Here is a 10892-nt window from a genome sequence, read left to right on the forward strand (position 1 = left end):
GCGCGGCCATCTGAGCAATCTTGAAGCCCATTGGCTGTCGTGTCACCGCTGGGGCGTGGCTACGGGAGCCGGGCGGCCACGTTACGAACTGCGGCTGAGGTGGCGGCGGCAAAGGATGAACCCGGCAGGCTTGGCGGCGGCGGCGGGGACGCCCCGGCTGCGTAAGTGGCGTACGTGGCTGATCGAGGAGTTCGGGCGGGCGGGGGCGTGGCGGGGCCGCGGCGGCGGTTGGAGAGGTCACTGCAGGTCGGAGGTCACGAGATTGAGGATCTGGAATTTGGAGGTGTGCACAGCGCAGGGATGCCAGGTCCGGGTAGGGGGCGCATTGTGGGTAGATTCTTTAGGAAACTGCTGTGGACGAAAACGACTTGGAGTAGGATATTGTGTGATGTGCGGAGAAACGCGACTTTCATTCATTTGGAGTTAGCGGTCTGCCTTCCCCTGCTCCCCACCCTTCCGTGGCTCCCCAGTGCCCACGAGCTGTCGCCCGTGCTTCTTACTACGGCCTTCAGGGCCCTCGGTGAGAGGATCATGTTCACGCTCATTTAAAATTGAACTTGTACTGATTGTACTGTTAATCTCCTTTTTTCCCACCTTTGAATTTGTGTCTCTCAATTCCTCTTCATCTCCATATGAGCGCAGTGCGTTTCATTTCTTCATTCATCATACCTTGCCTAAGCTCCCCCGTGTCAGGCTCTATACTGGAATTTGGGTACTCAGAAGGAGGTCTGAGGACTCTGGTCCTTGCTGTCTTAACAGCTCAGAATTCAGTGAAAGGGCGGACACACTAAAAAGCAAACGAAGCAACAAGATAATTTGGGGAGTAAAAAGAGCTATAAAGAGAATAATCCTCGGGCTGGGGTTGTGGTGCGGTGGTACAGCCAGCGCTTGCCTCGAATGTGTGAGGCACTGGGTTCCATTCTCAGCACCACATATAAATAAAAAATAAAGGTCCATCAATAACTAAAATGAGGGCTGGGGATATAGCTCAGTTGGTAGAGTGCTTGCCTTGCATGCACAAGGCCCTGGGTTCAATCCCCAGCACCACACACACAATCACAAATATATCTAAAGTGAATAAAATAAATAAAATTGAAAAAAAAAAAGTAATTTGCCCCAGGCACACCTTTAATCCCTGTACCTATAATCGTAATGAGGACAGAGTCAGGAAGATTGAAAAATGAAGGCCAACCCGGACACCTTAACAAGCCCTGTCTCAAAATTTAACAAGAAGGGCTGGAAATGTAGATCAGTGCTCTAGGCCCCAAGTTTAATCCCTGGTACTGGGGTTGGGGGGTACATAGTCCAGGATGTGACGGGTTGAGGAGGACTCTTGGGGGAGAGGGCAATGTCTCTCCACCTCTTCAACCTTTGGTAAGTTCCTGGCTGGCCCACTGGTGTGAGATGCAGGTGATAACGCCAGTGTCCAGAGAGCACTTGTGCCTGCCCTCATGGAGCTGCTAGTTACAGAGCAGAAGTGGCAGCGGGAAGTAATGGAGATGTGATGAGAGCAGCGCAGAACAGGGATGGGAGGCAGAGGGAGCTGGGCCGGGATGGAGGTGTTGGCAGGAGCCCAGAGGAGGCCTGGCCTGGGGGTCAGTGCAGCTTCTGTACCAGAGAGGGTACATGTAATGATGAGTTATCCAGGAGGAGACTTGTAGGAGTGGGGAAGGCACTGGAGGCCTGCACAGAGGACACAAGTAGGTGAGTATCTGCTTAGAAACTGAGATGTGCACTCCGAAGGGAGGACAGAACAGGCGGGGCTCCTGCTTTGTACCAGGATTCGGGAGACCTGTGAGAAGGAAGCCTCTAGGCCAAGGACTGGGTGTGATATTGGCAGGGGCCGAGGAAGGAAGAGCTCCCAGGTGACAGTACTGGACATCCAAAAGCCTGCAGGGCAAGGGGCTGCTTGGACAGGGCCTGAAGAGACTGTTGTGGCTAGGTCAGAGGTGTCTGGCAGAGCTGGGTCACACAGGGCCATTCCATGTTTGGAGCTGACTCTCAGCACAAGGGGCACTGATCTTAGGCAGAGGACGTTTTGGCTTGCTGCGTGCATTTGAAAGGTTCACTGGCTGCCCATTAGAGGGAGGTTGGTGGAGCTAAGACAGGGCTCCACCGGGGAAGACATTTAAATCAGTGGGGAGGTGACAGAGTCAGAGAGGGGGACCTTGGGACATAGTGTGTGAGAACTAAGGAATTGTTGACTGGTTGTGAGGCAGAAGGGAATCAAAGTTTGGACGCTGAGGTCAAGACCCAGGGGCAGGCAGCCAGAGGGAATTCTGGGAAGAGGTTAGACCTGGATCTGGTGCCAATGGAAAAACAGCGGCTAGAGATTGAGCCCAGAAAGCGGAGGCACCCTGTGGTGGTCAGAGCTGATTGTGGATTGTGGATGGGATTGCTGTAGGTGAGAGGCGGAAGACAGGGTAAGGATGGAAAATTGGGTCACACATTTCAGGGAGGGACCATTCGGGAGCCTGTGAGCTCCTGGAGGCAGGAGTGGTTCTGTCCCTGCCCCGTGCTGTGTGCGCTGTGCCCGCAGCAGGGCCTCTCATGCAGGCTCTGCTCCGTGGATGCTTGCGAGGTCTGACAGATTTGAGAAACAGGTGCATGCAGTGTCGCAGAAGCCACAGAGTTGGAGGTTGGCATTTGGGGCAGTGACACCAAAAGCTTCCAGGGGATCGAGTTAGATAAGAGTGGAACAATGGCCTAGGCCTGTGACAGCAGAACCCCACATACCCAGTGCCAAGGGAATGACAGGGAGGGAGGAAGACTCGCCCTGAACTTTCAGGAAGTCACTCATCTGGCCAGAGGTGAAAGGGAAAAGGGAAGGAGGAAAGGGGGAAGGTCAGGGCCAGTGCTGCTTCCTTCATGATTAAAGAGACCTGGTCTGTGTGTTTAGGCTACTGAGGAATTGAGAAGAAGGGGCTAGTGCCGGGGCTCGGTGGCAGAGCACCTACCTCGCGTGCGAAGGCCTGGGCTCCACCCCAGCTCTGCAGAGGGGGAAAAAGGAGAGAAAGAAAAATTGAGAGGAAGAGCTGGGGGGCTGATAATAAGGAACATGGTTTTGTGCAGCTGAGCAGTTTGTGAGTGGTCACTTTGCCTCACACCAGCCCTGCACGGGGGCGGGGGGGGGGGACAGTTAACTCCATTCTACAGAGGGGAGAACCCAGGGATAGAGGAGGCTGTGACATGGATAATTGATTCTTCTCCCGCATCCCAGCATGGCCTTACCTCCTGTCCCCTGTGCCCGAAGCAGTGCCTGGCGTGTAGCAGTTCTCAGCAAATGTCTGCTGGGTGGCACTGCTCAGTGGCCAGGAACAGGAGCCCAGGGCCAGGTTGCTGGTCTTCCACCCCCCCAATCCACCCCACTGCTCAGCGTTGATTCTTCCACTTCCTCACCACCTCCAGCAAGTCCCTATCCTTCCTACCTGGGAGATGTACCCAGAAACAGCCCATCCCCATACCCCACCCTCTGGGGTCCTGCCACCACTCCCCTCTGGGCCACCTCAGCAGTCTCCTTTTCCTGCCCATGTTCCTCCCCCACACCCACCCCATGAAGCCAGAGGGGACATTTTGTGGAGTTGTGTGCGTGTGTATGTGTGCATGTGCTGCTTAGAACCCAGGGTCTGATGTGTGCTGGGCGAGGACTCTACCACTGAACTCTACCCCCAGCCCTTTTTATTTTTTATCAAGTCAGATCTTGCTAAGTTGTCCAGGCTGGTCTTGAACTTGTGATCTTCCTGCCTCAGGGTCTGAGTCACAAGGATTACAGGAATGTATCATGGTGCCTATCTGTCAGGGTTTAATCATTGTCATCTTTGCCAGAGAGATCTGGTCTGGACTCCATGCCAGTCAACTCTGTTTGGTCCTTTCAGGAGCCATGTTGCTCTCTGTGCCTTGGTTTCACATCTGTCAAATGGGGGTGGCCATTTATTCACACTGAGCATCTGCTTTAGCTCTGAGGTTCAGCTGTGAACATGGTGAAGGTCCCTACCCCAGGGTCTCGCAGTCCAGTGGGGAGACAGTGAGTAAAATAAAGAAAACAGCTGATCGGTCAGCTGGTGCCGAATTCCGTGGTCAAAATGAAGTAGGGAAGGTGGGTCAGGTACCACCCCAAAGGGAGGTACAGCTGTGGGTGGGGTGATCAGGGAAGGCCCCATCCGCAGGCAGAGAAGGGGAACTGTGTGCGCATGGTGGGGAGAGCATTCCAGGCAGAGGCACAGCTAGTGCAGTGGCCTGAGGTAGGTGTGTGCCAGGTAGGTGGCAGGTATGTCTGGTGAGCATTGAAAGGCCAAGGTGGCTGGACCTGAACCACTCTCCCTGAGTGACTGAGAGCGTGGGAGACAGGGACAGAGCCCTAGTTTATAAAAGGCTTGGTGCGTATTAGACCCCAGAGTAGCTATCCATGTCACTGTCATTAATTATTATTTTGTAGATGAGTGGATGGGTGGCAAAGATGGATGGACGGATGATGGGTGGGTGATAGGTAGGTGATAATGGACGGGTAGATAGGTGACGGATGGGTGGGTAATGACAGATGGATGATGGAGGGATGGATGGATGTGGAGGGGTAGATTGGTGGATGGTAGACGGATAGGCAGAGCCTGCGCCTGAGAGCCCATGTGACGTCAGCACTCTGCTGGTGACCCCAGCCCCTGATTTGGCAGGAGCAAGAAGGAGAGCTGCAGAATGAGTGAGCGTCCACTCTCTTCCCCTGCAGCCTCGAAGCGGAGGACTCCGGCCTCCCCGCCGGGCATGGCCGACCCCCACCAACTTTTTGATGACACGAGTTCAGCCCAGAACCGGGGCTATGGAGCCCAGCGGGCACCTGGTGGTCTGGGCTACCCCAACACCTCTGCCTCCGCACAGGCGGCCTTCCTGGCAGATCCTGTGTCCAACATGGCCATGGCCTACGGGAGCAGCCTGGCCGCGCAGGGCAAGGAGCTGGTGGACAAGAACGTGAGTGGACCGGGGCTGGGGTGGGGGGACGGCAGGGGCTGCAGGGTCTCAGGCTTGAGCTCTGCCTCCACAGATTGACCGCTTCATCCCTGTCACCAAGCTCAAGTACTATTTTGCCGTGGACACCGTGTATGTGGGCAAAAAGCTGGGCCTGCTCGTCTTCCCCTATCTGCACCAGGTTGGCACTGCGCTGCCCGGCGGTCGGGGTCGGGGTCCCGGGGTCAGCGCTGTAAGCAAGGCGGGAGGAGCCCTGCTCTGGGGATCCTGCCCGCTCCCCCTTTCTCCCCACAGGACTGGGAGGTGCAGTATCAGCAGGACACCCCAGTGGCCCCCCGCTTTGACGTCAACGCGCCTGACCTCTATATTCCAGGTTTCACCCTGCCCAGCCCTGCCCACACCCCCCTCCCTCTGGCTGGGCACGTCTCGGGCAGAAGTTTGGGTGCCAAGACCCAAAATGGCCCTTCCTCTGACCACTGTCTTGTGTCTTCTCCTACAGCGATGGCTTTCATCACCTACATCTTGGTGGCTGGCCTTGCACTGGGGACACAGGATAGGTAAGGGAGTGGGGTGGTCTTGGGGACCAAGGCACATCAGGGAGGTCTCAGTCCATCACCCTCACTGTCCCCTTGCCTCCCCTCTTGCCACATGCAGCCCGTCACACCCTCTAAATCCATCCTTCCTCTTAGCCTCCACCCGAGATCTGTCCTCTTCCTCACTCTCCTGAGCACGCTGCCCCCGCTGCCCTCACTCCAGGGGCATCTGGGAAGGTTTTATGTGAGCTGTGGGCTGGGCCGCACCCCACACTGACCCATACAGCTGCCAGCAGCCCCCGAATTGAGCCCCAGCTCCTCAGCCTGGCATCTCCATCCCCTTTGCTCCCTCTGCCATGCCACTCTGTCCCTTTCCACTCCAGAGGGCCTGGTGCTGCCCCAGGGCCTGGGCACTTCTGTTACTTTGGCTCAGGAGGCTCCTTCCCTATGTCACCTGCTCATGCCTCACCCAGCATTGACACCTCTCCTCCAGAGCGAGCCCCTGTCTTTCCCTCATAGTCCCTTGTCCTTTCCTTTGTGGCACTGAAAACAACTGTCATTAGAAGCAGTTGATTAATTGTTGAGCCCTTCTCTGACCACTGCTTACTCCTTCAGACCTCAGCTTAGCTGTCCTCTGTTCTGGGAAGTCCCTTCTGCCACCCCTTCCGGCCTGTGTGCCACAGCCCCCTGTGAGTCACACCTGTGATTGACCCTTGTGGGTGTCACTGCCTGGGAACAAACTGGAATCCTGGAATGGGATGTCTAGGAGGGCAGGCCCAGGTCCCTCTTGGTCACTGCTGGGCTGTCTCTAGGCCAGTGCTCAGGGGGGGTTTGAGCCAGCAGCTGAATGACAGAGCTCGGTCCCACAGGTTCTCCCCAGACCTCCTGGGCTTGCAGGCAAGCTCAGCACTGGCCTGGCTGGCCCTGGAGGTGCTGGCCATCCTGCTCAGCCTCTACCTGGTCACTGTCAATACCGACCTCACCACCATTGACCTGGTGGCCTTCCTGGGCTACAAATATGTCGGGTGAGTACCCCCCAAACCTGCCTGCCAGCCCCGCCCTTGGGCCCTGTCCTCAAACCAGCCTCCATTCTCCCTCTCTCCAGAATGATCGGCGGGGTTCTCATGGGCCTGCTCTTTGGGAAAACTGGCTACTACTTGGTGCTGGGCTGGTGCTGCGTGTCCATCTTCGTGTTCATGGTGAGCTGGGGCTCAGGGTGGGTAAGGCTGAGGACACAGGCCTCCTGGACATAGTTGGACCCTGGGGCATCCAAGTAAAGGATGTCAGAGAAGGAATTTAGACGAGAGCTGTTGCCAAACTGAGGGCCATGGAGTGGCTCCCCCAACCTGGGTCAGGAGGGCTTCTTAGAAGAGGAGGTATCCAAGCTGGGTCAGGCAGAGCCGGCTCGGTGAGGATTCCCACCCAGGCTGGGGGCTGGGTCCCCACCCTTCCCCTTATGTGGGGAACTTTCCCACCAAAATGTCCCTGGAAGGAGATTCTCTAAGAGCCCTTCCATCCGGAGTGGGGGTGCTGGCAAAGGGCCCTGGCTTGGGTTGACCCGAAATTCATGCCTCAGATCAGTTCTGGGGTTAAACCTCAGTTTCCCCTTTTATAAAATGGGATGGTGATGTCTGCATGTCAGGGTGCTGGGAGAGGTCAGAGCCCAGGGTGCACATGGGGCGCAGGGCTACTGGACTGTAAATGACCCATGAGCAGATATGCTGATGTCATCATTTCAAAGTTAAAAAAATGCATTTCAAATATTTTAGAAAATAGCATTTCTAGCTGGGCACATTTCTAGCTGTAATTCCAGCTACTTAGGAGGCTTAGGTGGGGAGATCTCAAGTTGGAGGCCAGCCTCAGCAACATAGGGAGACCCCATTTAAAAAAAACTGAGGTGGGGTGGGGGCAGCCTTAGGCAGTATGGGTCCCACCTATAATCTCAGTTACCGGAGGCTGAGGCAGGAGAATGAAGGCCACCCCGGGCAATAGTGAGACCTTGTCTCAGAAAGGATTCGAGTATAGCTCGATGGTAGACTGGGTCTGGGTTCAGTCTGGGATTGGGGAGGCAGGGTTGGGGATCTAGTTTGTCTTTTAAAATGGTCATCCCGGAGGGTGCCAGGTGTAGCACGGAGGGTGCCTTGTCTAGCACGTGAGAGGCACTGCATTTGATTTCAGCACCAAGAGGGGAAAAAACCGTGGCTGGTAAAGCTGTCTTACTGGCATTTGAGTCTAGAACCCTCATTTTTGCTCACGGGCCCTGCTGGAGTTGCAGAGGGGCAGGATCTTGGCCCAGGCTGCGGGTTCTTGTGGGCAGAGGCCAGAAGTCCGCCCAGTCCTCCCGCCGCCGCCGCCCAGTCCTCCCGCCGCCCAGTCCTCCTGCCGCTCAGTCCTCCCACCGCCCAGTCCTCCCACCGCCCAGTCCTCCGGCCGGGCCGGTTGGTGGCGAGGGTAAACCCAGCGCCTGTCTCCCCTCCCCTCCCAGATCCGGACGCTGCGGCTGAAGATCCTGGCCGAGGCTGCGGCTGAAGGGGTACCGGTGCGCGGGGCGCGGAACCAGCTGCGCATGTACCTGACCATGGCCGTGGCGGCGGCGCAGCCCCTGCTCATGTACTGGCTCACCTTCCACCTGGTGCGGTGAGGGCGCCCGCGCAGCCGCCAGCCGCCCGCCCGCTGCCGCCGCTCATCTCCGCCCGCCTCGGGCCGCCTTTCCGGGCAGGGCCGCCGCCCGCGCCCGCCCGCGCCCCTCTCCCCGCCAAGGTGCTGAGATCTCCAGCTGCACAGCGAGAAACAATAAAGCCTGACGGACTGGGTCCGCCTCCGTCCTTGGGACGCCGGGCAGGGGCCTGGCCGCCCAGCAGGGGGCAGCGCCAGGCCGGGGAGCGGAGCAACGGGCGGGAGCCAGACACAGCGCCACCATCGGGAGGGTTTAATCAGTGAGGGGACTTCTTGCCCTTCTCCTTCTTGTCCTTCTTCTCCTTCTTGTCCTTCTTCTCCTCCTTTTTCTTCTTCACCTTGAGCTTCTTGGCCTGGCCCGGGGTGGCTTCGTGCTGCTTGGCGCCCGCAGCGTGGCACTGTGGGCAGCGGGTGGGAGGGGAGATGTCCAGGCTGTCCTGGGAACGGCCCCGCCCAGCGCTGACCCCCACTCTGGCCTGCCTGGGCCCGGGCAGCCCTTTACCTTCCCCTCGGCATCCGAGTCGCTGGAGGAGCTGCTGCTGCTGCTGGAGTCTGAGGAGCTGCCATTGCCATGCTGGGGGACAGGGATGACAGTGAGGGCGGGGAACCCCTTCCTAGACCCCCACCCCAAATCGGAAAGCCGACGTGCCACAAGGTCTAAGGACCAAAGTCGAAGCCAGGTCGCCCCATCCCCCTGCATGCCTGGTGGCGAGGTGACTTACCCTTGGTTTCCGAGGTGCCCCCGCCTCTGGCGGGCACTGAGCCTTGGAGGGACCGTGCCTGGGGTCTCTCACCTGGCCTGTCCCCGCTGGCTTCTTGGAATTAGAGTCCAGGGCTGCGACACAAATAAAGTTGGGTGGGTTGGTGGGAATCGGAACCCCGGCCCGCTGAGCCTGCCCCCACCCACGGGGACCCCCGCCCGGAGCGCACCTGTTGCCAGGTTGAACTCCATGGTGGCGAGTGAAGGTGGATAGGAGGAGCAGGCAGTGCCTGCAGGGAGGAGGAGGAGCGCCCAACCTGTAGCCCCAGGAATTCGGAGGAGTCCCACCCTCCCAACCTTTGTCCCTGCAGCAACTAGGTCCTGACTCACCGCCCCTCCCTGGCCCCACCCACACTTTCCTCGGTAGGAAGGGGGGAGGCGGACAGTTGATTGCCTGTTCCCGATCCAGGCCACCGGTGGACGGGCTGGGGTCGGGGCGTGTCGGGAGCTGCAGGTTTCTGGGGAGAAGATGGAGGGCTGTTGTGAGCTTCCCCTCAAAAGGTTGGAGGGATGCCCATGCAGGCCGTCGGGGTCTTCACTGTTTAACTGAGGCTCACAGCCCCTCTCCCGCCTGGAGAGAAGCTGGCTGGGGTGAGGCGCCCAGGCCGGACGGGGCCTGTCCATTCCAGGCCCAGCTGTGTCAGCAGCAGAGAGACTTCCAGAAGGTTGTTTCACTCCCGGCCTGTGAGTGACAGCTGCTGCTGGGGCTGTGCGATCTGGGTGGGTTGGTTTCCTAGACTGGAGCCTGGCACAGATGGAATAATGCACGTGGAGGACATGATGTGGTGCCTTTAGTTTTGTTTTGAATAAAGGCAGGTGTCTTAGCTTGGGCTGCTATAACAAATACACCACAGATCCAGGCTGGGAGTTAAAGACCAAGGTACAGAGGAGCTGGTGTCTAAGGGCCACTTCCTGGCTTGTGAACAGCTGCCTTCTTTCTGCCTCCTCAGTGCCCCAGAGCAAGATCTAAGGACACTAACCCCATTCCTGTGAGCTCCACCCTTCTGATCTCACAACCTCCCTAGAGTCCCACTTCCAAATACCATCAGGCTGGAGACTGAGCTTGAGCAGCATCGCAGCATCCAGCCCAGACAGCAGGCCCTGTTACTGCTTATTTTCAGATAGGAAGGCCGAGGGAGTCACAGTGAGATGCAGGGCGAACAGGGGTTCAGGCTCTGGCAGAGTGGCTGAAGTCAAAGCTCAGCTTGGCTTTCTGACTCACCCTGGGGACTCTAAACTGAAGGGGTGTCCAGCTGAGCCCAGCCTTTTTACCCCTGAACCAGGCTTGGTCAGACTGGGAGAGGAATGGGGGCCTAGCCTCTGTGACAGTGGGTGTCCTGACTGCACAAAGGGAGATTCTAGGCAGGAAAAGTGGCTGTACCCTCAGATATCTGCTCTAAATGTCCTCAGAGGTGCCTGCCCTGTCTCTGTCATTCCATCCCTTTCTCCTGCCCGGCATAGCCCCTGCTCACCACCATCTGAGGTTATCTTCATTCTTTATTCCTTTGGCATATATTTAATTGAGCACCTTAGATATCCAGTACAGTTCAAGGGCTAGGGGTACAGAGGTGAACAAAATCAGCCTCATGGAATTGACAATTCTACTGAGGAAAGCAGAGTAAAATGTACATAGTATGTTAAGGAAAAACTGGAAAAAAAAGTTTGTCATTTGGTGAATGGATGGACAAAATGCGGCATGCCTATCAGTGGAATAATATGCAGCAATGATAAGGAACAAGCCCCTGACACCCTGCATCACGGATGAACCTCAAGCACACAATGCTATGGAAAAGCGGCCAGATGCAAGACTCTATAATGCCTGAAGTCATTTATGTGACATGTTCAAGGAAGGCAGTTACAGAGACAGTAGTTAGTGGTTGCTAGAGGGCTGATGAGGGGGGACTGGGGATTAACTGTAAATGCACAAGAGGTAATTAAAATGTTCTAAACAGCATATGGTAATGGCA

General features: G+C 57.0%; 2 protein-coding genes across 6 annotated transcripts; one reads left to right on the forward strand and one right to left on the reverse strand.

Annotated features, from left to right (window-relative positions):
• Window positions 1–61: 61 nt before the first annotated feature.
• Yif1b (Yip1 interacting factor homolog B, membrane trafficking protein) lies at window positions 62–8287 on the forward strand. Of its 4 annotated transcripts, none has more exons than XM_026412148.2 (8): window positions 62–170; window positions 4721–4959; window positions 5033–5137; window positions 5251–5329; window positions 5456–5513; window positions 6359–6514; window positions 6595–6688; window positions 7975–8287. In XM_026412148.2, the coding sequence occupies exons 1-8, from the start codon at window positions 116–118 to the stop codon at window positions 8128–8130; spliced, it is 942 nt and encodes a 313-aa protein (XP_026267933.1). In that variant the 5' UTR covers window positions 62–115; the 3' UTR covers window positions 8131–8287. The 4 variants fall into 4 exon arrangements, with proteins under 4 accessions (XP_026267933.1, XP_026267934.1, XP_026267937.1 ...); XM_026412149.2 differs by having other exon boundaries at window positions 62–161; window positions 7975–8286; XM_026412152.2 differs by lacking the exon at window positions 62–170 and adding an exon at window positions 200–283 and having other exon boundaries at window positions 7975–8286.
• Window positions 8288–8422: 135 nt separating this feature from the next.
• On the reverse strand, window positions 8423–9548 carry C15H19orf33 (chromosome 15 C19orf33 homolog). 2 transcript variants are annotated; one of them, XM_077793367.1, is made up of 5 exons: window positions 9310–9548; window positions 9096–9155; window positions 8888–9000; window positions 8668–8739; window positions 8423–8563 (listed from the first exon to the last, which is right to left on the reverse strand). In XM_077793367.1, the coding sequence occupies exons 2-5, from the start codon at window positions 9115–9117 to the stop codon at window positions 8423–8425; spliced, it is 348 nt and encodes a 115-aa protein (XP_077649493.1). In that variant the 5' UTR covers window positions 9118–9155; window positions 9310–9548. The 2 variants fall into 2 exon arrangements, with proteins under 2 accessions (XP_077649493.1, XP_026267960.2); XM_026412175.2 differs by having other exon boundaries at window positions 9256–9548.
• Window positions 9549–10892: the final 1344 nt, after the last annotated feature.

This window comes from Urocitellus parryii, chromosome 15 (genome assembly GCF_045843805.1).
Source record: "Urocitellus parryii isolate mUroPar1 chromosome 15, mUroPar1.hap1, whole genome shotgun sequence".
Lineage (NCBI taxonomy): Eukaryota > Metazoa > Chordata > Mammalia > Rodentia > Sciuridae > Urocitellus > Urocitellus parryii.

Bases quoted from the DNA above. Each gene is read 5' to 3' on its own strand.
- Yif1b (XM_026412148.2), top strand. From the start codon at position 116: ATGAACCCGGCAGGCTTGGCGGCGGCGGCGGGGACGCCCCGGCTGCGT. The intron at 5,138-5,250 runs GTTGGCACTGCG...TTCTCCCCACAG, and splicing joins TCTTCCCCTATCTGCACCAG to GACTGGGAGGTGCAGTATCA. The intron at 5,330-5,455 runs GTTTCACCCTGC...CTTCTCCTACAG, and splicing joins GCCTGACCTCTATATTCCAG to CGATGGCTTTCATCACCTAC.
- C15H19orf33 (XM_077793367.1), bottom strand. From the start codon at position 9,117: ATGGAGTTCAACCTGGCAACAG. The intron at 9,001-9,095 runs GTGCGCTCCGGG...TTTGTGTCGCAG, and splicing joins GGAGTTCAACCTGGCAACAG to CCCTGGACTCTAATTCCAAG. The intron at 8,564-8,667 runs GTAAAGGGCTGC...CGCTGCCCACAG, and splicing joins ACTCGGATGCCGAGGGGAAG to TGCCACGCTGCGGGCGCCAA.